This window comes from Podarcis raffonei, chromosome 16 (genome assembly GCF_027172205.1).
Source record: "Podarcis raffonei isolate rPodRaf1 chromosome 16, rPodRaf1.pri, whole genome shotgun sequence".
In the NCBI taxonomy this organism is placed as follows: domain Eukaryota; kingdom Metazoa; phylum Chordata; class Lepidosauria; order Squamata; family Lacertidae; genus Podarcis; species Podarcis raffonei.
Window position 1 is genome coordinate 8,763,012 of NC_070617.1, and position 21,674 is coordinate 8,784,685.

A 21,674-nucleotide genomic window follows, 5' to 3' on the forward strand; every position below is an offset into this window, starting at 1 on the left:
AAAACTGGAGGCGTTATTCTAAAGGTCAAGCCCAGTTTTTAAGAGCTAATATAATCCATTCGATGCAACCGCTCTTTGCTTCTTCTTACAACCTTCCTGTTCCTCATTCATCTATACAAAACCAGCCTACTCACCTCCAATCTTATTTGCCAGAACTGGATTTTCCTTATTGCACTTTGAAAGCACAATGCAAACAAATGCTTTATCAGCTCCTCCAACCCCTGGGCCTCGTTTTTGACCCTGCTGGGTAAACGCAAGTGGCACGCTCATGTTTAACCAGGAATTGGCGCTTCAGATTATGACCCAGGGCTTGAAAAACTTACCAAGCCATTGTTTCTTTCACCAACAGCATAGCAGAAAGATCAATTATGTGCCCAACAGACACACACACAAGCCTATTCCAGGCAGATAAACAAGAGGAATGAAAATATCACGGTATTAAAAAAAGAGGTTAAGTGTTACATGGAGGGAGGAACAGAAATATGGTAATGTGCTGGAAAAACCCATCCACAATCATACCTTACCTATTAATGCACATAGGAAGAAAGAGGAAGCAGCAATCCTGAACGAGGGCTTTATTCTGCCCAGGGCTGCGCTCAGTAGAGGCTGGTGCATTAGGGCAGATGGGGCAATGCCAGCCCAAAGCCTTATTTCTTACCACCAGTCCAGGGGGCAGCACTGCCCATTAGCTCCCTCTTCCTTAGTCTCAAGAGTTGCCCCAGTAGACGTCAGAAGTGGGAAGGGTGAAGACAGCTAGGACCTGCTGGCTCTGCCTGCCACTGGCTCTCTGGCGCCATCTACCTTTGGGCTCCCTGCCTTCCGCCCTATCGTTTTCTCTGGGCACCAGTCTTTGCGAGTGGCAAGGTGGAGGGCAACGAGCGGGGCCAGAGCTGGCAGTGAGGAAGGTACCGTTTCTTTTTCTCTTTCTCTCTGCCACCTTTCTTCCTTTCCAGCCTCCCCCCACCCAAGGTGGCTGCAATAATAATAATAATAATAATAATAATTTATTTATACCCCGCCTGGGCGGCTTCCAACAGAACACTAAAATACAATAACCTATTAAACATTAAAAGCTTCCCTAAACAGGGCTGCCTTCAGATGTCTTCTAAAAGTTTGGTAGTTGTTTTTCTCTTTGACATCTGGTGGGAGGGCATTCCACAGGGCGGGTGCCACTACCGAGAAGGCCCTCTGCCTGGTTCCCTGTAACTTGGCTTCTCGCAGCGAGGGAACCCCCAGAAGGCCCTCGGCGCTGGACCTCAGTGTCCGGGCAGAACGATGGGGGTGGAGACGTTCCTCCAGGGAAAAGGCTGCGCCTGCCCAAGTAACAAAGCATTTGCTTGCAGAGGTCTTGGCTCCCCCCGCTCTCCTCCCCCCCCCCGGCCATTTCAGCTTCTTCCCCCACCCTCCTTCCCAAATGCATGAAATTAAGTACAAAGATCCCTCCTCCCGCTTTAGAGAATCTCATGGGAGATGGTGCTCCCCCCTCCCAAAAGAGGAACAAAGAACCAAAAAGATGCTTGCTCTGCCCACTCCCCCCTGGGAAAAGAAAAAGGAATCACACCAGCGAAACCAATACAGAAAACCTTTTTTTTATTATTATTATTTTCAGGCGGAATGTGATGACTTCAGTTGTCAAACGATGGTATCTAGAGGGGCAATTAAAAGCAGACTTGCCAAAAAAAGGGGGGAGGGGAGGAAATAACCTGAATTACAATAGTGGTGGGAGAAGGATCAAGATTTGCCTTGAATAAATTTACATCTGTTTTTTATTATTATTTGCTCGCCATCGCCTTCGCGACTAAGGAAGGAAATGAACTGTGCGTCATGAGGATGGGGAGAGGAGGGCTGGAGGAGAGGCTGCCGCCTTTCAACAGAAAAGAGTTTGCATAAAGAGAGCTCTCCCCAGTTAATTCCACTACAGCAACTGCCCAGACGTAACTGATGGGGAGGAGAAAAGCTGGAGGGGGCAAAAAAAAAAAAAAAATCCCAAAAGCCTGGGATCCTTTGCATTTCAAATGCACCTTTAGAAAATGAAAAACAAAGGATGCTTGGAACATCAGGGGGAAGGATTCCACAAATAAGACAAACCACAGCCGACTCTATAGCAGCCAACAGCTTGGAACTGGAGTTTTATATACATATATTTAAAAACTGAGGACTAGTAACTTAAAAGAAAGGGGGAGCGTGGGAATTCTGAGGTGTTAGAAGGAATCAAGTGATGACCCCATATTTAAACATTCATAGAGACCCGGTGGTATGTTTCTAGGCTGGGCCGCCACAGAGTCTACAGCTAGGACATACTTGCTTGAGTGACTGCTCCTCCGTGCCTTTTAATATTAAAAATTAAGGTGAGTCTGGCTGGCTCTCATGAAAGCAGGTGTCTACACATAACAGGGAGGAAAGGAGTTGGGGAGAATGTGGGGGAGCTGTGCGGTTTCAGCTTAGAATGACCTCAGAAAGGCTGGGCCGTCTCGCTGGGAACAAGGAGAATTCAACAGCATTCCAAAGATTCGGGGAGAGGGGAAATGATCACACATACACTCCCCCCCATTAAAAAACCCCTGAAATTATACCATAACCTGGCGGTGCGATGGGTAAATGTTGTAGTGGCTCCAAAGGCAGAATTCTGAATTAAACAGAAAGGCAAGAGGAGGAGTGGGGTTATATATATCAGAAAATTAAATTCAAGTGAGGGGAAATCTCTGCGATGTTCCTAGAGTTCACCTTTATGCAAATCCATGGAGAGACAGAACTGCTGTGGAAAAGACAGCGTGTGCATAATTACCAGTTCCTCAATTCACAGCTTTTAAAAATAAAATAAAAGGAGGGGTTCAAAGAATTGATTTTTTAAAAAAGAAAAGAAAAGAGAGGACAAGGAAGGCGGCCTTTTGACTAACCAGAAGGGGACAGAGATGGGGAGAGGGTGTTGTCACAAGACGAGCGTTGATGCTGGTGGATCTCTCTCTTTCTCTCTCTCTCAGGTTTGCGCACTCGGATCACGTCTTTGCAATGTTCGTTGATAAGGGGGGGGAATTAAAGGGGAGGGAGACTCCCCCGCTCCTTCCCCAATGCTGCCAATTTAAATCGGAAGGAAGGAAGGCCTCGCAGCAAATCCATAACCCTAAGTTAACATTCCTGCTTCCATTTTTAAAAAAAGAATACACACAACCTATGTTAATAAAAAAAATACCCCTTTCCTTTCACCCCTCCCCCCGCAGCCAAAAAAAATAATGGTAAAATAAAATAAAATAATAAAAATGCACAGCTTGCTAGACTTCGGACGGGCCAAAGGTCTTCTCCTCTTGGGGTTTGCAGATCCAGCTCCCGTAGCCCATCTCCTGCAGGGCCCAGAAGAATTGCCGCTTGGCACTCTGGTATGTGACGGCCGCTTCCTTGGCCTCCGAGTACACGGTCAGTTTCTGCAGGGCCTTGCGATCCATCTTGGCACAGAGCGATTGGAAGAGTGCAAACAGGTTCCTCTTGGAGACCCGGGACACGTCCAGTTTTGGTCTGAGGGAGGAAGGAACGTAAAGGAAAAGGACTCCAGGATGGGGGAGCCTAAGTGTTTTGCTGTCCTCCTGGCTTTCCCAAGGCAGTCGCCAGTGCTAGCAATTCAAACTAGACAACAGGAAGATAAGAACGTGCTTGTCTTTCGTAAGAATGTGTCAACACTGTTGGGGCAGTCCAGCTCGCATTACCTTCACCAGTGACGGCCAAACTTGGCCCTCCAGCTGTTTTGGGACTACAATTCCCACCATTCCTAGCCACTGGTCCTGTTAGCTAGGGATGATGGGAGTTGTAGTCCAAAAACAGCTGGAGGGCCAAGTTTGGCCACACAGACCTACACTGAAAGAATGTGCGAGGTTGGGTGTGTTCTCTGCTCTGCCTGGAGATGCCTGGGACCATCTTGGTGCAAAGGAAGTGTGTGTGTGTCCCCCCCCCCATCCACACCAGGCGGTGCCCCCCCCCAATTACTCACTTTTCTTTTATCTCATCCAGTGTCAGTTTCATTGCTGGCCCTGAGCATGTGGATGGAATAGGCATGAAAACAAAGGCAGACAAAAATCTGCTTTCCACGCCCACTGGAAGCAGCCACTCAACCATGCCTCATATTACGGTTACCCCTCTACGCCTCCCCTCCGATAGCTGTGCCCCACTCTTACCCATCTACTTTGCCTTTTGTGCCATCCAGGACTTCGACTTCAGAGTCATCAGGGAGGCACCAGTTGACGCTGGATTCCTTTGTCTTCCCCGTCTGCCTTGCAGAGTCGTAGACGCTGACTCTGCCAACCTGTATTGGAAGGCAGAGAGAGAGAGAGAGAGAGAGAGAGGTTGAATATTCTGTGTGTGTATATAAAGGTAAAGGTACCCCTGACCGTTCGGTCCAGTCGCGAACGACTCTGGGGTTGCAGCACTTATCTCGCTCTATAAGCCGAGAGAGCCGGCGTTTGTCTGCAGACAGCTTCCAGGTTATGTGGCCAGCATGACTAAGCCACTTCTGGCGAACCAGAGCGGTGCCCGGAAACGCCATTTACCTTCCTGCCGGAGCAGTACCTGTTTATCTACTTGCACTTTGACGTGCTTTTGAACTGCTAGGTGGGCAGGAGCTGGGACCGAACAACGGGAGCTCTCTCTATATATAAAACAAACAGTGTATCCAGTGGTTTTCACCAGGACCGGGTTTCAACACTGCGATATATCGCCAGCTAAACATTGCGATAAGACTGATATATCACGATCTCTGAAATAAGGGTGGACTTAGGTAGAGGCACTGGCTGGCTTCACAGTTTTCCCCACACTGTGATTTTGGCACAGCACACGCACATCAAGATTCATGATATATTGCCAGATCAATATATCTCCCAGCCCTAGTTTTCAGCCAAACCAAAGGCCTCGTTTTCAGGCGTAGTTACATGTGGAAAACAAAGCTCTAAATTTGCAGGGCAGGAGACACTGGTTGTTACCATTGCAATGTGCTGTGTTGCCCTTGATACGGGCTTTTTAGCAAAAACTCCTGTCAATCCCAAGTCTTAAGGATAGGACAGAACGTGTAAGAACACAATAAGAGCCAGGCTGCAGGATCAGGCCCATCTGGTGCAGCATTCTGTTCTCACAATGGCCAACCAGAGAGGCCTCAAGGGAAGCCCGAAAGCGGGACCTGAGCCCAAGAGCAACTCTTTCCAACTTCTAATACCAGTTTCTGGGAATCACGAGGCATTCTGCCTCCAACAGCAGAGGTAAGAACATGCCCTAGCAATCATTGACAGCCTTATTCTTCACGCATGTATTAATTCTCTTTTAAAGCCATTCAATCTGGTGGCTATTCCAAACCAATTGTCTTCCAAAGCAACTACTCTATTCCAAACTTAAAAATGGAAAGCGTAATGCTGGTGGTCAACAAAAGAGGTTTAAAGACGGTCTCAAGCCAAATGTAAAAAAATGTAGTATAAACACCAACGATTGGGAAACACTTGCCTGCGAGCGCTCCAATTGGAGAACAGCCTTTACCAAAGGTGTCATGGGCTTTGGAGACACTCAAAACTCAGGGTGCAAGGGAGAAACGTGCTAAGAGGAAGGCACGCTTGGCACATCCACACTGTGACCAACTTGTGCCTGGAAACCAATGTCCCCACTGTGGAAGGACGTGTGGATCCAGAACTGGCCTCCAGTTATGGACTCATTATTAAAACCATGTTTATGAAAGAGAATCTTACTTGACTACGAGTGATCGCCAAAGAAAAAGAAGATTATGCCACATCTTGCGACAGCAAACTCAGCAGTCCATTGCGCAGAAGTACGTTATTTTGCCTGTCCTGAATCTTCCAACATTCAGGTTTGTTGGATGGGGCCAGAGTCTGAATACTAAGGAGGGAGAAAAGACTCTCCTCCCATCAGTCCAATTTCCCTATAATGTCCCCCACTTACTTGCTTTCCCTCCTCCAAACTAGAATTATAGAATTGTAGCGTTGGAGAGCCATTCCCCAAGGGTTGTCTAGTCCAAACCCCGGCAATGCAGGAATCTCAGCTAGACCATATGTGACAAATATTGCAGCCGCATAGAGAAAAGGTCCAGACACCTATGCTTTGAGCACGACTGAACTATGGGAAGGTGGCATACAAATAATTGATGATGAAGGAGGAGGAGGAAGACAAGGAATTAAAACCGCAATGGGAATCAAACAGCGGTTACCTCCGGGTGATTGACAAAGTACGGCTCGGGGAGTCCGGACTGGAATGTGTTGCCGTCTCTTGACATGCGGCAGCAGATGGCACGCGTCAAGTGACCTTGACTGTACAAGTAGCCTGGAAAGGGAACACAAAATGAGGTTGATGGCGCAGGCATTTTTTTGAAAAAAAGGGGCACAGATCAGCTGCTTCATCAACATGAAGGGCATCACCATCTTTGGAAGGGCTAGCGGCAGCTGCATCTTGGCAGGAAGGACAGAGGTTTAACACAAGCCTTGAGTACTTTGCTGCCTTCAAGACATTTATAGCCAGGGCCTGCTGCGTCCTTGTCATGAGACGGGGGCTTCCAAGGTCCCAAAAGAAGGAGGAGGAGGGGGGAAACACCCAAATGAACGTGCAGCAAAGTCCCAACAGCCTCTTTTGCTTCCTATAGAGCAGGAATGGGAAAACTGGGCTATGTGGATGTTCTTGGGTTCCAGTTCCCATCAGCCCCCAGCCAGCAAGGCTAATGGGTGATGGGAGTTGTAGTACAGCAGCATTTAGAGAGCCCTACAGGTTTCCCAACCACTGCCCTAAGGTGAGTCATTTGTGGCAGAATTGCGTCTCTGTGCTCTCGAGTCTTCTCACCGACTGTGCCCATTATTTTTTTTACTGCTAATCAGATATTTTACTTGTGCTTTGCCATGCCAGGGCAGGTTACAACAGTTTAAATGTGCTGCATTAAAACTGGTTAAACCAAAGATTTTTTGGGGGGTCTCTCTCTCTATATATATATGGACAACCCCCCCCCAAAAAAACACAATTTATACACCACTTAATTTTGATTATCTCTAGGGAGTGTATACCAAGCCCAACAAATAGAATCAAGATAAAACCAGTTAACCAACTGTAAAATCAGAACGGTGAAAGAATGGCTGCTGGGATTTATTATTATTATTATTTTTTAAGTCTCCAGCAGATGCCAAAAAGTTCAACAGGGAAGGGGCATCTCTTCCCAGAACTGGGCCCACCATATGGAACGTGCATCAACTTCTCCAAAAACCTAAGTGGCCAGGCAGGGATAGAAGGAATCAAGCACTCCTAAGCTATTCTGGACCAAAGTCATTAAGGATGCTGAAAATTAATGTAGGAACCCTGAACTCAGCTTGGCAGCATCCTGGCAGCCAGGGAAAGGTTTTTGAGCAATGCACTGGCGACAGTCTGCCCCATCAACAACAGGAAATGTTTCTCTGGTGTCAAAGCTGCCCGGGGGGTGGAGAGAAGTGTGCCTTCTATGTACACGGAAAGCTACACAGCCAAGTCACCAGGGCGCCTCTGTTAGGAGGGAATTCTGGGGCTGCCACAGAGAAGGCTCCCTCTTCTCCCAGGCCAATACTGCCCTTCCCCTGCTGATCTTAACACCCAAGAGGGTCTGCATCTCTGTAGCGAAGGAAGTGGTCTTTCAGACATCTTGGAATGGAGTGGGGCAAAGTAATAGGTGCTTTGGGGGGGGGTTATAGCTGAGAAGGCAGGGAAAAAGAGAGATACGAGACCCCCACACCCAGCAACAGGGAGGATGGAGAGATCCCTTACCAAGCGTGACTGAGCGGAGATACACAGGCTGCAGGAAGTGGGAGAGCAGCGCCCCCTGCAGGCCCAACACATTCCAGCGCAGGATTTTGTCGCTGCAGGACATGGTGCGCAGACGCTCGCCGTGCTGGATTCCGTCCCACGTTGGCACGATGTCGCTGGATTCCACCGGGATAGTGCCTTCCCCTGCAGGAAGAGAGGGAGCCAGTCGGGAGCTGCCTTTGCTGGAATGGCCCAAAGGCCACACACACACTAGAGTCCAAGGATGGCTGTCTCCAGCTGCTGCCGCCAGACAGACGCTGCTGGGTCCTCAGAGAGGAGGGGATGGGGGCCAGGGCCTCTTCCAGCACCTGATGTGTTCAAAAGGTATGCCGCCTCTGCACAGAGAGGTTCCATTCAGCTGTTAGGTAAAGGTAAAGGGACCCCTGACCATTAGGTCCAGTCGTGGCCGACTCTGGGGTTGCGGCGCTCATCTCGCTTTATTGGCCGAGGGAGCCGGCGTACAGCTTCCGGGTCATGTGGCCAGCAAGACTAAGCCGCTTCTGGCGAACCAGAGCAGCGCACGGAAATGCCGTTTACCTTCCAACCGGAGCGGTACCTATTTATCTACTTGCACTTTGATGTGCTTTCGAACCGCTAGGTTGGCAGGAGCAGGGACCGAGCAACGGGAGCTCACCCCGTTGCGGGGATTCAAACTGCCGACATTCTGATCGGCAAGTCCCAGGCTCTGTGGTTTAGCCCACAGCGCCACCCGCGTCCCCCATTCAGCTGTTACCGCGGCATAAAACAGGGCACACCCCTCCAGAGTTCCCTGAGCATTTCAGCCTGGCTGAAATAGTGTCCTGGGCAGGGACTTCCGGAGGCGGCGCCACCGACAATGGCGGATTCCCTCTAATCTAGAGGGAGAAAGCCCCGCAGAAATTGGGTCCTACCGCGGCAGCAAAGCGGGGACCCTCTCGAAAACCGCAGGCGGTGAAGCCTGCGACCGTGGGACTCGGCGGGCACCTTTTGCGCCCCCCCATCGGCAAAGGAACCCTGCAAAGGGCTCCGGAGCGAGACGGGGTGCTGGCGCGGTGCTGTGAGTCAATCGCTACTTCTGCGGAGCGAAGCTGCACAGCTGATGTCGGAGAGCGCTGTCCTCTTTCCTATGACAATTCGGCTTTTAAACAACAACCCGTGAGTAGGACAATTGAAAGATTGGGAGATCAAAGGAATCCCCCCTTTGATCAAAGGAACAACCTCGAATTTGGCACCGAAGCGGGAAGGTGTAAACAGGAAGTCCGCCTCCCGTTTTTTGTAAATAGACCGAAGCAAAGATCTTATAAGCTAAAAAGCCGGAAAAATTGATTTTAAGATTGAAATTTCCTGCATCTATAACTATAAAACCCCCCCTTGACAGCAGGAGAAAAGGGGGGAAGAAATATTGACCTTTTAATCCTGCAAAGAGAGTGAAAGAATACAAGCTCCCATCGTCCCAAACCTGGGGACGGAATGTCAGGACAGAAATTGTCGGTGATGATTACTAATTGAAAACGGGAAAACTACTGACAGACAGAACTAAAAGAGAAACAAAATAATTCTAATGCTGCTTTCTGCCTGTTTGCATTATATTGAAAGGAAACAAAGAATCTGAAAATCGAAAGTAAAATTCCCTTTGTTGGATACATTTTAAAGATCATTTTTGGAACAACTACTTTTTGGATTACAAATCAAATACTGGGGAGTGGATTATCGGGGAATGGGACAATCTGATAAAAGAAAATGGAGAATATTTCTGTATGGAGCTCCCCGGAGATTCACTCCCCAAGGAGAAAGGGAAGAAAATATGCAAGAATCCAACAAGGGACAGGGACGCGTGCAAGTATAAACAGGAACAAGAAAACCTGCAGAGGGGGCATAGAAGGGACTTGAGAGTCTCTGATATTAGAACACCCGATTGATGGTTAGAACACAATGGTGGAAGGACTGACATTATCCGAAACCAGGAAGAAGGGACGTTGGATAAATCTAGAATGAGAATCTCTTTTTTATAAACTATTTTACTTTTGGAATTAGTGTAATACTAATGAAATACTAAAATGTGCTGGAAAGGAATTAATTGGCTTTAGCAGAAAGGTTTGAAGGAGTTAAGCTTAAATATGGTATAAATTCTAAAACTTTAAGCTTTAGAAGGTAAGATAAGGTTAAAGAAATTAATGGTAAATTGAACTGTAAAATTTTTAAATTGTAATGATGTTGAAATGAAACGAAGCAGTTATAGTAATAAGATAAAATAAGAATTTGTAAGAATGGATTGATATTAGATGAAAATCTGAAGTGACAACATATGAGGATAAATAATTAAGGGTAAAATAAGAGGGTATGAATTTGCTGAACCAACTTCTAAATGGAATACAAAAAAGGGAGGTGAGAGGAAGTCAGGAAAATAAGTAAATGAATGGTAAGAAACTGAAAAGAGGGATTTTTATCTTTTTTTTTCTTTTTTATGTTAAATTTTGGTTTTTGTATCTTTTTTGTGTCTTTTTACTTTTTTGTCTATTGTTCTGTAACCTTTTTTCTGTTAAAATCTAATAAAATATCATTTAAAATAAAATATAATAACAACAAAACAACAACAACAACAACAACAACAACAACCAGTGTCCTGGGCAGAGGGGCAGCCAGGGAGACTCGCAATGCCAGTAGCAAAACGAACAGCTACAGTGGTACCTCAGGTTACAGAAGCCTCAGGTTACAGACTCCGCTAACCCAGAAATAGTACCTCGGGTTAAGAACTTTGCTTCAGGATGAGAACAGAAATCGTGCTCCAGTGGCGCGGCAGCAGCGGGAGGCCCCATTAGCTAAAGTGGTGTTTCAGGTTAAGAACAGTTTCAGGTTAAGAACGGAACTCCAGAACGAATTAAGTACTTAACCCGAGGTACCACTGTACCTCTGGCTGTGAAAGGGATCCGTTCCAGAGGCCCATTCACAACCTGAAAAGCCCGTAACCTGAAGGACTGTATCTGTGCAGGTGCGCGGCGCAATTTGGCACTTCTGCGCATGCGCGAGCGGCGAAACCCGGAAGTAACCCTTTACGGTGCTTCTGGGTCGCTGCGGGAAGCAACCTGAAAAAACGTAACATGAGGTATGACTGCAAGCGGCTTGCCCACAAGACAGTGACGCAAAAACCATGGACAAACTACGCAACAGAATGAAAAGACCACTATTCCCCCGGCCTTTTTCCTGTCCCCCTCCCCAGAATTGAAAGTGGAGATGCTATATGTACCTTTCCTTGCTTATCTGTATCACAAAAAACTTTAATTAAACAACCAATTTAAAAAAAGAGAAAAGGAACAAGCCTATAGCGCAAAAGTGATATTGCAGTTCATCACCCTTCCGTATTGCAACAGGCATTGGGCTGCATACAATGAAAAGAAGTTATTGCTGCTACTGGACTGACTGACTGAGTATAAGGCAATTAGAAGGCTGCAAACTGTATCCTTAAAAAAACTGCATACCAGAATACCCGGCTGCACAGGTAAAAGCTGAAAAAGGGAAGCAACAAAATCCCAGTCGCCGGGCTCAGTTCCCCTGGCACTCACCGTTTTCAACTTTTGTGCGCAGCTTCCCCTGCTTGGGATTCTCGAAGAGCGGCTGGTGCTGGCCTTCCCCGACTGTGTTGGCCTGGTCGGTGCAGGATTTGTCAAAGAGAGCCCCGTCCCCACAAGGTGCCGTGCTAGGGGGCAGAAGAACAAGGCACAGCCTGAACCCGAGAGGCTATTAAGAAATCGGTGTGGGCTGCTTTTCAGCAGGTCCCCCTGAAACAGCGCTCAAGCAAATTCTTAAAACGGCAAATTTAAAAGGCATTGAGCTAAATGGCCCTTCTAGCCCAAGGAGAGAATAATAATAATAATAATAATAATAATAATAATAATAATTTTTATTTATATCCCGCCCTCCCTAGCCGAAGCCGGGCTCAGGGCGGCTAACAACAATCAAATAATCAAACAATCCAACATTCTAAAAACATTTCATTATAAAATTAATTAAAATCAAATTAATGGCAACCGTTAAGCAAAATTCTGTGCAGGTTGCCAGAGGAGGGAGTCAGGTCCTATGGCCAAACGCAGAACTGCAGGCCTCTCTATCTGACCCTTGGGCAGTTCCACCTCCCTCACAGAGTTCGCTGGGGGGCAGCAACCTTGGACAGGGCCTTTTCTGCGGCAGCCCCCAAGCTGCGGAATTCACTCCCGAGAGAGGTGCGCCTGTCATGGTTTTCATTGTGTGCTGAAGACGCACCTCTTTGCCCTGCCCTTTTGACGTGTGTTTGGGGGGAACCCACCCTGCTCCTGCGACTGCAATTTGTTCTGAACTGCTCTTTAAATGGTTGCGACCTGCCCTGGGACCTTAAGGGAAGGGGTAGGAAATAAAATCAACGTCACACTGTCTGCCTGCTGTGTGGAACACTTTTTTACCCCTGCCCAACTCTCCCCTTTGCTGTTTTTTGGGTTCCTCGATAGCTCTTTCCTCGTGTTGCATTCAACATCCCCTGCAAAACGCAGCACAATCAGGCACACACACCCCTCAGCCATCTTGCACCGCTGCACGCAGGTCAGGCCCCAGCTGGTGCTCACCTGATGTACAGGTGAAAAGTGATGTCGTCTTTGATCTTCAGCTTGCCATCCTCCAGGGGCTGGAAGATGCTGTCTTCGGGTGCCGAGGGGTCAAACTTCATGAGCTCTGTGTAGAGGAACCTGGAATAACACCACCACAATGTGAAGCGACGCCTGGTCAACCTTCTTGGCCTTGTGATCCCATTCTGCACACATTTACAGTGGTACCTTGGGTTAAGTACCGTAATTTTTGCTCTATTAAGACACACTTTTCCCCCTCCTAAAAAGTAAGGGGAAATGTGTGTGCGTCTTATGGAGTGAATGCAGGCTGCGCAGCTATCCCAGAAGCCAGAACAATGAGAGGGATCGCTGCTTTCGCTGAGCAGTGATCCCTCTTGCTGTTCTGGCTTCTGGGATTCAGAATATTTTTTTTCTTGTTTTCCTCCTCCAAAAACTAGGTGCGTCTTATGGTCTGGTGCGTCTTATAGAGTGAAAAATACGGCGCTTGATTCATTCTGGAGGCCTGTTTTAACCTGAAACTGTTTTCAACCTGAAGCACCACTTTAGCTAATGGGGCCTCCTGCTGCCGCCACGCCGCCGGAGCACAATTTCTGTTCTCATCCTGAAGCAAAGTTCTTAACCCGAGGTACTATTTCTGGATTAGCTGAGTCTGTAACCTGAAGCATCTGTTACCAGAAGGGTATGTAACCCGAGGTACCACTGTACTTGGCCGTAAAGCCCCCCACAGCAAGGCTGCCCCCCCCCAAGTAGGACTGCAATGTTTAATCAATCAGTTTTTTGGCTTTCCTTTCCCCCTCCTGCTCCTTGTTTAACTGCTTTTTAAACAGGTTTGCTGTTTTGAAATTTTAATGCAGGGTTTGGGAGGTTCTTGTGGCCTCAAAAGCGGGATGTGTTAAAATCTAAATAAATGATGAAAAGGTGCTTCAAACCATCAGGAAGCAGTTTATAAAACAACTATTGCACGGTGTTAGGGTTTTACTGTATATTTCATCATTTTAAGGTATCATTATTCATACTTGCCAGTCACCACCCTGTAAAGAGGGGTAGACAGCGAAAGAGAAAAGGGGGTGCCTCACCCTCCACCAGCCTCTCTGTCCCCCTCAACAGAAAATATCTCTCAACAGAAAAAAACCAAGTTCCTCACCCCTGTGTGATACAGATAAAGGTTGCCATCATTAAATATTCCATTCATTCACAATATCGCTCACAACGACCTGCAAGGTAGGACCAGTGCCTAGTATTCTGTCCTTGAACAGGGGCTGGGCACTCAACACATGCCCCATTCTGGGCAGATCTCTTCTGAATGGCCTTGCTTGGCTTCCCGCTTCCGCCTCCTCACCTTATGAAACCTCTCCTGGAAATGATCTCCGCATGACAGTCATTGACCGTCTCCCCTTTCAGGCTCAACTCCTCCCCTTTCACACAGCGATTCCCTGAGAGGCAAGGAGGAGAAAGAAAGCGGTCAGGAAAATACTGCATTAACAGACCCCGCGCGAAGGGCTTGGTGTGGACAAAAGGAGAGCCGAATTTGTTTACTTCCAGGTGGTTGTTTTGTGTGTGTGTTTTTAACAACAGACCAAGGAATCCTTGGCGGTTTGCTGGGACGAAGAGTTGTCACTTGCAAGCCGTCACTGAATTTGAGCCTGCTGTAGAACCTGATGCCGTGCTACAGTTTACGTAACGCACTCCACAAATCCACCTTGAAAAGCTGCACGATATGGACTGCGCTTGGAAAGCCGTGTTTTACAATGAGAGCAAATCTATACGGATTGACCTTCTGCAGCAGCGGAATTGCATTCCAATTGTTCTAGCCCCCTTGGTTACTTACCGTATTTTTCGCACCATAGGGCGCACCGGACCATAGGGCGCACCCAGTTTTTTGGGGGGGAAATAAAGGGGGGGAAATTATTTTTCCCCCCAGGCGCGGGGCTGGGGTGGGGGAAGCTCGAGCTTCCCCAGACCCCAAACAGGCAGCTCTCTGCAAGCCGTGGGAGCACTCCCACTGCTTGCTGAGAGGTCCGCGAACCCTGGACGCGCTGAGCTCAGCGTGCGCAGGCTTCAGCATGCAGGCAAGTCTCCGCAAGCAGCGGGAGCGCTCCTGCTGCTTGCGGAGAGGTCCGCGAAGCCTGGACGTGCTGAGCTCAGCGCGCGCAGGCTTCAGCATGCAGGCAACTCTCCGCAAGCAGCAGGAGCCCAGCGCTGGGCTCCCGCTGCTTGCGGAGAGGTGTGCGAAGCCTGGAGAGCGTGAGGGGTCGGTGCGCACCGACCCCTCTCACTCTCCAGGCTTCAGCAAAAGCCTGCATTCGCACCATAGGACACACACACATTTCCCCTTCATTTTTGGAGGGGAAAAAGTGCGTCCTATGGTGCGAAAAATACGGTACTTATTTATTAAACGAAAAGACGGCTGAGACTAGTTTCCAATTTCATTCTGGGTTTGATTTTAAAACCCTCTTCGTGGAAGAAAACCACCCAAAACGTAGGGCACTTATTCCCAGAGGAAGAGGCAGCTAGTGGTTTGTACAGGGTTTTCCCTGGCACCCATTAGCCCTTCCATGTGCTGCCCCGGGGTCGCGAGATGAGTGCGGCTGTTTTTCCTCCACTGAAAAGCACATGGAGCTGAAGGAGGAAGTTGGAAGAGTGATAACTCTTCCCCATTTCCTCTTTCAGCTTTATGGGCTTTTCAAAGCTCATATTAATTCTGCTGGATCTGATTTCACTCATGATTCCATTAATAGAACAGGAACAAGAAGGGGGGATGTCTGCTTACTCCATTTCCATCTGGCTTTTGGGGGTGGGGGGTGGAGAGCAAAGTGACCTGAGTGGGTGGTGTCCCAAAATAATCTGTTCCCCATGACCTTTTTTTTTAAAAAAAGTTTTTGTTTAGAGCAAGATTTCCCAAACTTGGGTCTCCAGCAGTTTTTGGACTACAACTCCCATTGTCCCTAGTTAGAAGGAACCAGTGGTCAGGGATGATTGGAATTGTAGTCCCAAAACCACCGGAGATCCAAGTTTGGGAAACACCAGTTTAGAGTCACTTAAATAAAGGTAAAGGGTAAAGGGACCCCTGACCATTAAGTCCGGTCATGGCCGACTCCGGGGTTGCGGCGCTCATCTCGCTTTATTGGCCGAGAAAGCCGGCATACAGCTTCCGGGTCATGTGGCCAGCATGACTAAGCCACTTCTGGCGAACCAGAGCAGCGCACGGAAACACCATTTACCTTCCCACCGGAGTGCTACCTATTGATCTACTTGCACTTCATGCTTTTGAACTGCTAGGTTGGCAAGAGCAGGGAATGAGCAACGGGAGCTCACCTCGTTGTGGGGATTCGAACCGCCAACCTTCTGATTGGCAAGCCCTAGGCTCTGTGGTTTAACCCACAGTGCCACCCGCATCCCTTAGAGTCACTTAAACAGAGCTTTTAAGTGAGATTCTTCCCAGCTGCAATATGAGCATTCCCCCGTCCTGGACCAGCAGTGTCTCTTACCTGTTCCGATGCTCACCACGACCCCCAGGCCCTCTTGCCCTCGCCTCATGATGATGGCGGCCAGGATCTTGCGCCCGAGCAAGCTGTGCTGGATACGTGCGGTCAGGGTGTTGAACCGCTGGTGGCTCAGCATAGCAATCTGGTCGTGGAGTGTGCTTCCGCTCACGGGGAGCTGCGAGATGGAAGAAGAAGAAGAAGGGGAGGCCGGGAGTTTTCACAGCCGAAGAACAAGGCCCAGGTGAGAGGGGAGAGAAGCAAACTACAAGGAAGCCCCTCTGGACATCACTGGACTTCAACTCCCATCAGCCCCAGCAAGAATGGCCAGTGGCTCGGGGTGATAGGAGCGGTAGGTCAGCAACATCTATGGGTCCAAGGTCTTCCCATATGGCCCATTAACAGCGAAAGGAGAGGCAAGCGAGGGTGGCAGTGTTACCTCTGTGATGGTCAGCCCTTCGGAGTTCTCCGCCTTCTCCGTCTCCCCGATCAGAACCCGGAGCGCTGCGTCGGCAGCCTCCTGCTTGCCTTGCTTCTTGCTGTGCGCCGTGACGGCCGGGAACCAGCGGCCGCCCACTTTGGCTTGGAAGACGAATCTGCCGGGAGGAAAAAAAGCCAGCAGAGAAGGTGCAGGTTCAGTAACCGAGGGGCCCTGGGTGAGGTTGGCGCTATCAAATCAAGAGCCCCAGCAGGAAAACAATGCACAGGCAGAAAGCTTGAGAGAGTTGGAAAGGTCAGAAAGAGCGCAAGAAGCTTGAGTAAAGCCCGAAAAGTGACTGGCTGGGTCCTAACCCCCCCCCCCCGGTTCTGTTTTTAAGATCAGCCTGCTAAGAGGCTGCTGGACTTCCACCAAGCAGGCTGGATCGCTACATCTCTCCAAAGGGGACACCTGAGGCCATCCAGGTGTGGCTGGACTCCCATTGGCCAAGCCGATTGGGACGGATAGGTGTTGGAAGCCTGACCTCGTCTGGAGGGCCCCAAGAGGTGCCCCATCCTCAGCTTACAGTCCAGGGCAACCATGTGGTAAATAATAATCGTAATAATAATAATTCAATTTCTTGCCATAAGGTCCCAGGGCAGGTTACAACGACTTAAAATACAATATTAAAAGCAGTTTGGGAACAAATTATAGCCACAAGGACAGAGCAGGGCATATTAACAGGAGAAAGTGAATCGATAAACGTTCTTGTAACAGGGGCATCCTAGAAAGCTGGATGTAAGAGGACTTCTTCAGGCAGCAGTGACAGAACTTGCTTCTGCAGGAGGGGGTGACGGCCACTGACTTGGATGGCTTTAGACAAGGATTGGACAAATTAATGCAGGATAAGGTTATCAAAGTCCACGATGGCTATTCTCTGCCTCCACAGAGGGACCAGCTGCTGAAAACCACAAGAGAGGGTTCCCCCCTCCTTTCTTTCCATTTCCCTCTTTTTCCTTCCATTCCTTTTTATTTTAGATTTTTAAAAGTGTTTCTTTCATTCTGGTGCATTATAAAAACACACCTTGCATTGAGTATGAACTTTCATACATCTGTGGACAAGTATCCAGAAAACAGAAGATGATGATGATAATACAGTCATACCTTGGGTTACAGACACTTCAGGTTGCATGTTTTCAGGTTATGGATGCGCCAAAACCTGGAAGTACTAGAACGGGTTACTTGTAGGTTTCGGCGGTCGCGCAGAAGCGGCGAATCGCAACCCACGCGTGCACAGACGCAGCGCTGCGGGTTGCGAACGCTGCGGGTTGTGAACATGCCTCCCACATGGTTCACGTTCGCAACCCAAGCGTCCACTGTAATAATAATGAAAACCACAAGAGTTTCTCTTGTGCTTGGGTCCTGCTTTCGGGCTTTCCCTTGTGGCGTACGGCTGACCACTGTGAGAACAAGAGGCTGGACGAGAGGAGCTGCTGGCCTGATCCTGCAGCCAGAATCTTCTTATGTTTAATGGCCATCCTGCCTACAGTAGTTCCCTAGTAGACCAGGAGGACTTATCAGCGATGCAGGCGAGCCCTTTCCGTTACAGAAGTTCTGTAGCTCAGCAGCGGAGCTCCTGCTTTGCACACAAGACTCCAGTTCCCCCCGGGGTCTCTCCGGTTAAGAGAGATTAAGCAGCAGGGCTTGGGAAAGACCTTTAGACAGAACAGCCCCTGCCAGCCAGAAGATGACAATCAAATTGGAGACTAAGGGCCTGGGCTTTGTTATCTATGTTCTGCAAGCAACACAAGAACCCCTCTGGCTGGCTGGCTGGGCAGAGCGCCGCTGCACCTACTCACTTGGGGTCGTGGGGTGGCCCAGTCTGATTGATCAGCTTAAACTCAGCAGCAAAGCCATTGGCCCGGGCGTACTCCAGGAGGCCACTGACCGGGTTGGAGTTCAGGTACTTAATCAGCTCGCCGACACCCTTAGCGCTCGCGGCTTTTGCCTCTTCCACAGTTGCAGGCTGGACACCAGGCACATCCGCAGGCTGGTCGCCCTGGGCCTCTGTCTGAAAAAGTCGCCGAGGAAACAAAGAGAGAAAGAGGCTGATGAGAAGGCTGCAATGAGGCCAGGGAGCGCGGCGCACAGAGGAGGCCGGGAGACCTGTCTCCGTTCTCATTTTCATGACGTACTGAGCGTTTTTCATATTGTGATTTTACGTTGCGAACCGCCCTGAGACCTATGGGTATGGGGCGGTCTATACCTTTAAGAAACAATAAACAACAAGGATACCTGTTCAGGTAAGGTGCTGGTGTCCCCAGTGAGACCCCTCATGGCGGCCTCGGCGGCCATCTGCTTCGCTCCCTTCTTGCTGTTCGATACCACGGCAGGGAAGACGCGTTCGCCCACTTTCACGCAGTACTTGAACCTGATCGAAGGAAAGGGGGAAGGCAGAGAGTTCAGGGGCTTATTGAGACTGAAGGTAGATCACACAGAAAGTGGTGGCAGCAGAAAGGCAGGTGGGGCCTGGGTCATTTCCGGAACCCCCACGCCCTTTGTACAAAAAAAGGAGAGGAAGCCTGTCCCCCCCCCAACCCCCCCCATGTTTCTTGATTTCAATTCCTTTTAGACAGACAAACCACTTTAGAGAGACAGAGCCAATATCTTCCTCTGCATTTTGTGCAGAGCCTAGCACACTGCTGAATACTATAACCTAGACGAAGCTAGTCAAATATTATAACCTAGACTGTCCCCCTTTGAGATAACTTTTTTTTGGGGGGGAGCAAAGGCAAGGCTGATTCCAACCTACCTCAACCTGTGGCCCTCCACAACTACCATCATCCACGACCTGTTTGCCACGCTAGCTAGCGCTGATGGGAGTTGGAGTACAAAACACCTGGAGGGCACCCGGTTGACGAAAGCTGGTTAGTGGGCTGGGTGCTCTCATAACCTCTGGCCTCCAGATGTGGCTGAGTTACAGTCCCCATCATCCCTGCCCACGAGTCATGCTGGCTAGAGCTGATAAGAACTGTGACACAACCACATCTGGACGGCCAAAGGCTTCCCACACCTGCCCTAGTGAATGAAGGGGCTCAGGAGAGGCAATGAAAAGAGATTTACAGTGGTACCCCGCTAGACGAATGCCCCGCTAAACGAAAAATGCGCAAGACGAAAGGGCCTTCCGTTATTTTTTCCACTTCGCAAGACGAATTTTTCTATGGGGCTGTCTCGCAAAACGAATTTTTTTCCGTGGTCTCCCTTTTTTGTTGCCTTTTCTGAAAGGCGCTAAGCTGCTTATCTGTAAATTGCCGCTTATCCGCTAAGCCGCTAAGCCGCTTATCTGTCAAATACCGCTTATCAGCTGATCAGCGGTACTCCGCAAGACGAAAATCCCTGCAAGACGAAGGCACCCGCAGAACGGATTATTTTCGTCTTGCGGGGCACCACTGTAGTCAGGCCTCTTGAAGCAAGACCTCCAATAATGTTTTTGATCTTTAGCAGTGAGCCTTGAGAGCTTTGTCTTTTGCACAGTCAAGAAACAGAACCCAGGGCAAAAAAACCAGAAGCATTTTTGTTAGGGATTGTAGGACAAGAGCTGCCAAGAAAAATAATGAACTTATTTATGTATGCTACAACAGCGGCAAGAGTCTTGTTAGCACGAGGATGGAAGAATGAGGAAATCCCAATGAAAAAACAGTGGCAAGAAAAATTGATGAGCTATGCGGAACTGGCAAAATTGACATATAAACTGCGTGAAAAGGACAACAGTGACTTCAAGGAAGAATGGGAACTTTTTACAAATTACTTTAAAAGACAACAAAATGGTCTGGACTCCTTGGCAAGTTTTGAATAGACAGCTACAAAATTTATTAGTTAAACACATGATAAGTAAAGCAAGGATATGTACGATTTTATAACATGCAGAGAATAATATGTGCAAAACAATCAGAGAGAGGAGCTGAGGGAAGTCCTTGGTAGGGGGGAAATAATGTGATTATGTGGATTGATACAGTGGTGCCTCGCAAGACGAAATTAATTCGTTCCGCGAGTTTTGTCGTCTTGCAATCTTTTTCGTCTTGCGAAGCACGGTGTCGGGAAAGTTTTGGAAAAGCTTCAAAAATCACCAAAGTCTTCAAAAACCTCAAAAAAGGCTACCACACCGCGTGCTATGAGTTGCTCCTCGAAGTCAAGTCGCAACTGTATTAACGGTGTTAAGAAAAAGGAAACAAACTTGCAAGACGTTTCCGTCTTGTGAAGCAAGCCCATAGGGAAAATCGTCTTGCGAAGCAGCTCAAAAAACAAAAAACCCTTTCGTCTAGCGAGTTTTTTGTCTTGCGAGGCATTCGTCTTGCGAGGTACCACTGTATTTTGTTATGCTGAAATTGTTTAATGAAAATGCTTTAAAAAAAGAAATAAACAGAACCCAGGGCACTGCTGAGCCTCAACCTCCACTGGCTGCAGCCAAGAGCAGCAGGCAGCAGAAGAAGACCCCACACGGCCATGTCTTGACTTGCCTTTCACTTGGAGCACAAGGAGAAACGAGAAGTTTTCCCGGTGGTGATGATGTGCGTGCGCGAACATCCTCAGGGACTCTTGCAATAAATAAACAAGCCCTCCCTCCATCCTCACCCACCCCCATAAAGAAAGGTGGTCCCTGTGTCCTGGTCTCTTCCCCACAGAGAAACAGCAGCCCAGGGCCCCACCATGCTGACAGCTTCACACGCTTCTGAAGGCGAGTCGGGACCTACTTGGGATCGTGGGGAGGGCCGTCCTGAGAGAGCAGCTGGAACTCGCAGACGCTCCCCGACTTCTGTGCGTATTCCATCAGGGCGCTGACGGGGTTCTTCCCAGAAAGCACGTTCATCTGTTGCGTTGTAGACAAAGCCTCTGACTCTGTCTGCTCAGGCTGGAGAGGGAAGGAAGGAAGGAAGGAAGAGAGGAGGAAATAAAGAAGGGGTTTTACCAGGACGCTGCAGAGCGGGGCTCTTTCTGCTGTTTTGTTTCAGTATCTCTCTCACTGAAGCGCCATGTTGGTTTGGCAACTCGGGGGGGGGCACCAATGGGAAATTATGCTCCTGGTGCCCAGAAGAGGATAATAATAATAATAATAATAATAATAATAATAATAATAATAATTTTATTTATACCCCTCCCTCCCCGGCTAGAGCCGGGCGGCTAACACCAGTAAAATTACAGCAAAACAAAACAAAAGAAACAAAAAACCCCAATTTAAAATACAGGTTAAAATGCAATTTAAAATGCAAATGTAAAAGCCAGTTGACCACCACCCTCAACAAATCTTCCACTGACCCCCAACTTCTCCCCAGAGGCAAAATTTTGGCTCACAGGGCTGCAGTTTCGGGCACCCTAGCCTGGGGGAGACCCTCCCCTACTGACTAGCCT

The 21,674-nt window shown here is 48.6% G+C and overlaps 1 protein-coding gene across 7 annotated transcripts in view; it reads right to left on the reverse strand.

Moving 5' to 3' along the window:
* Window positions 1-2,856: 2,856 nt before the first annotated feature.
* Window positions 2,857-21,674, reverse strand: part of ADAR (adenosine deaminase RNA specific) — a 43,087-nt gene continuing 24,269 nt past the window's right edge. For 5 of the 7 annotated variants that reach the window (XM_053370141.1, XM_053370143.1, XM_053370142.1 and 2 more), the window contains exons 4-15: window positions 21,020-21,177; window positions 18,564-18,699; window positions 18,128-18,339; window positions 16,290-16,446; window positions 15,857-16,028; window positions 13,708-13,801; window positions 12,369-12,488; window positions 11,337-11,470; window positions 7,759-7,941; window positions 6,191-6,303; window positions 4,164-4,291; window positions 2,857-3,510 (exon numbers count right to left, since the gene is read on the reverse strand). In XM_053370141.1, the coding sequence (XP_053226116.1) occupies window positions 3,270-3,510; window positions 4,164-4,291; window positions 6,191-6,303; window positions 7,759-7,941; window positions 11,337-11,470; window positions 12,369-12,488; window positions 13,708-13,801; window positions 15,857-16,028; window positions 16,290-16,446; window positions 18,128-18,339; window positions 18,564-18,699; window positions 21,020-21,177 (1,848 nt within the window). In that variant the 3' untranslated portion in view covers window positions 2,857-3,269. Of the gene's footprint in view, window positions 3,511-4,163; window positions 4,292-6,175; window positions 6,304-7,758; window positions 7,942-11,336; window positions 11,471-12,368; window positions 12,489-13,707; window positions 13,802-15,856; window positions 16,029-16,289; window positions 16,447-18,127; window positions 18,340-18,563; window positions 18,700-21,019; window positions 21,178-21,674 lie in introns of those variants that run through there. The other 2 variants (XM_053370144.1, XM_053370145.1) reach the window with 2 other exon arrangements.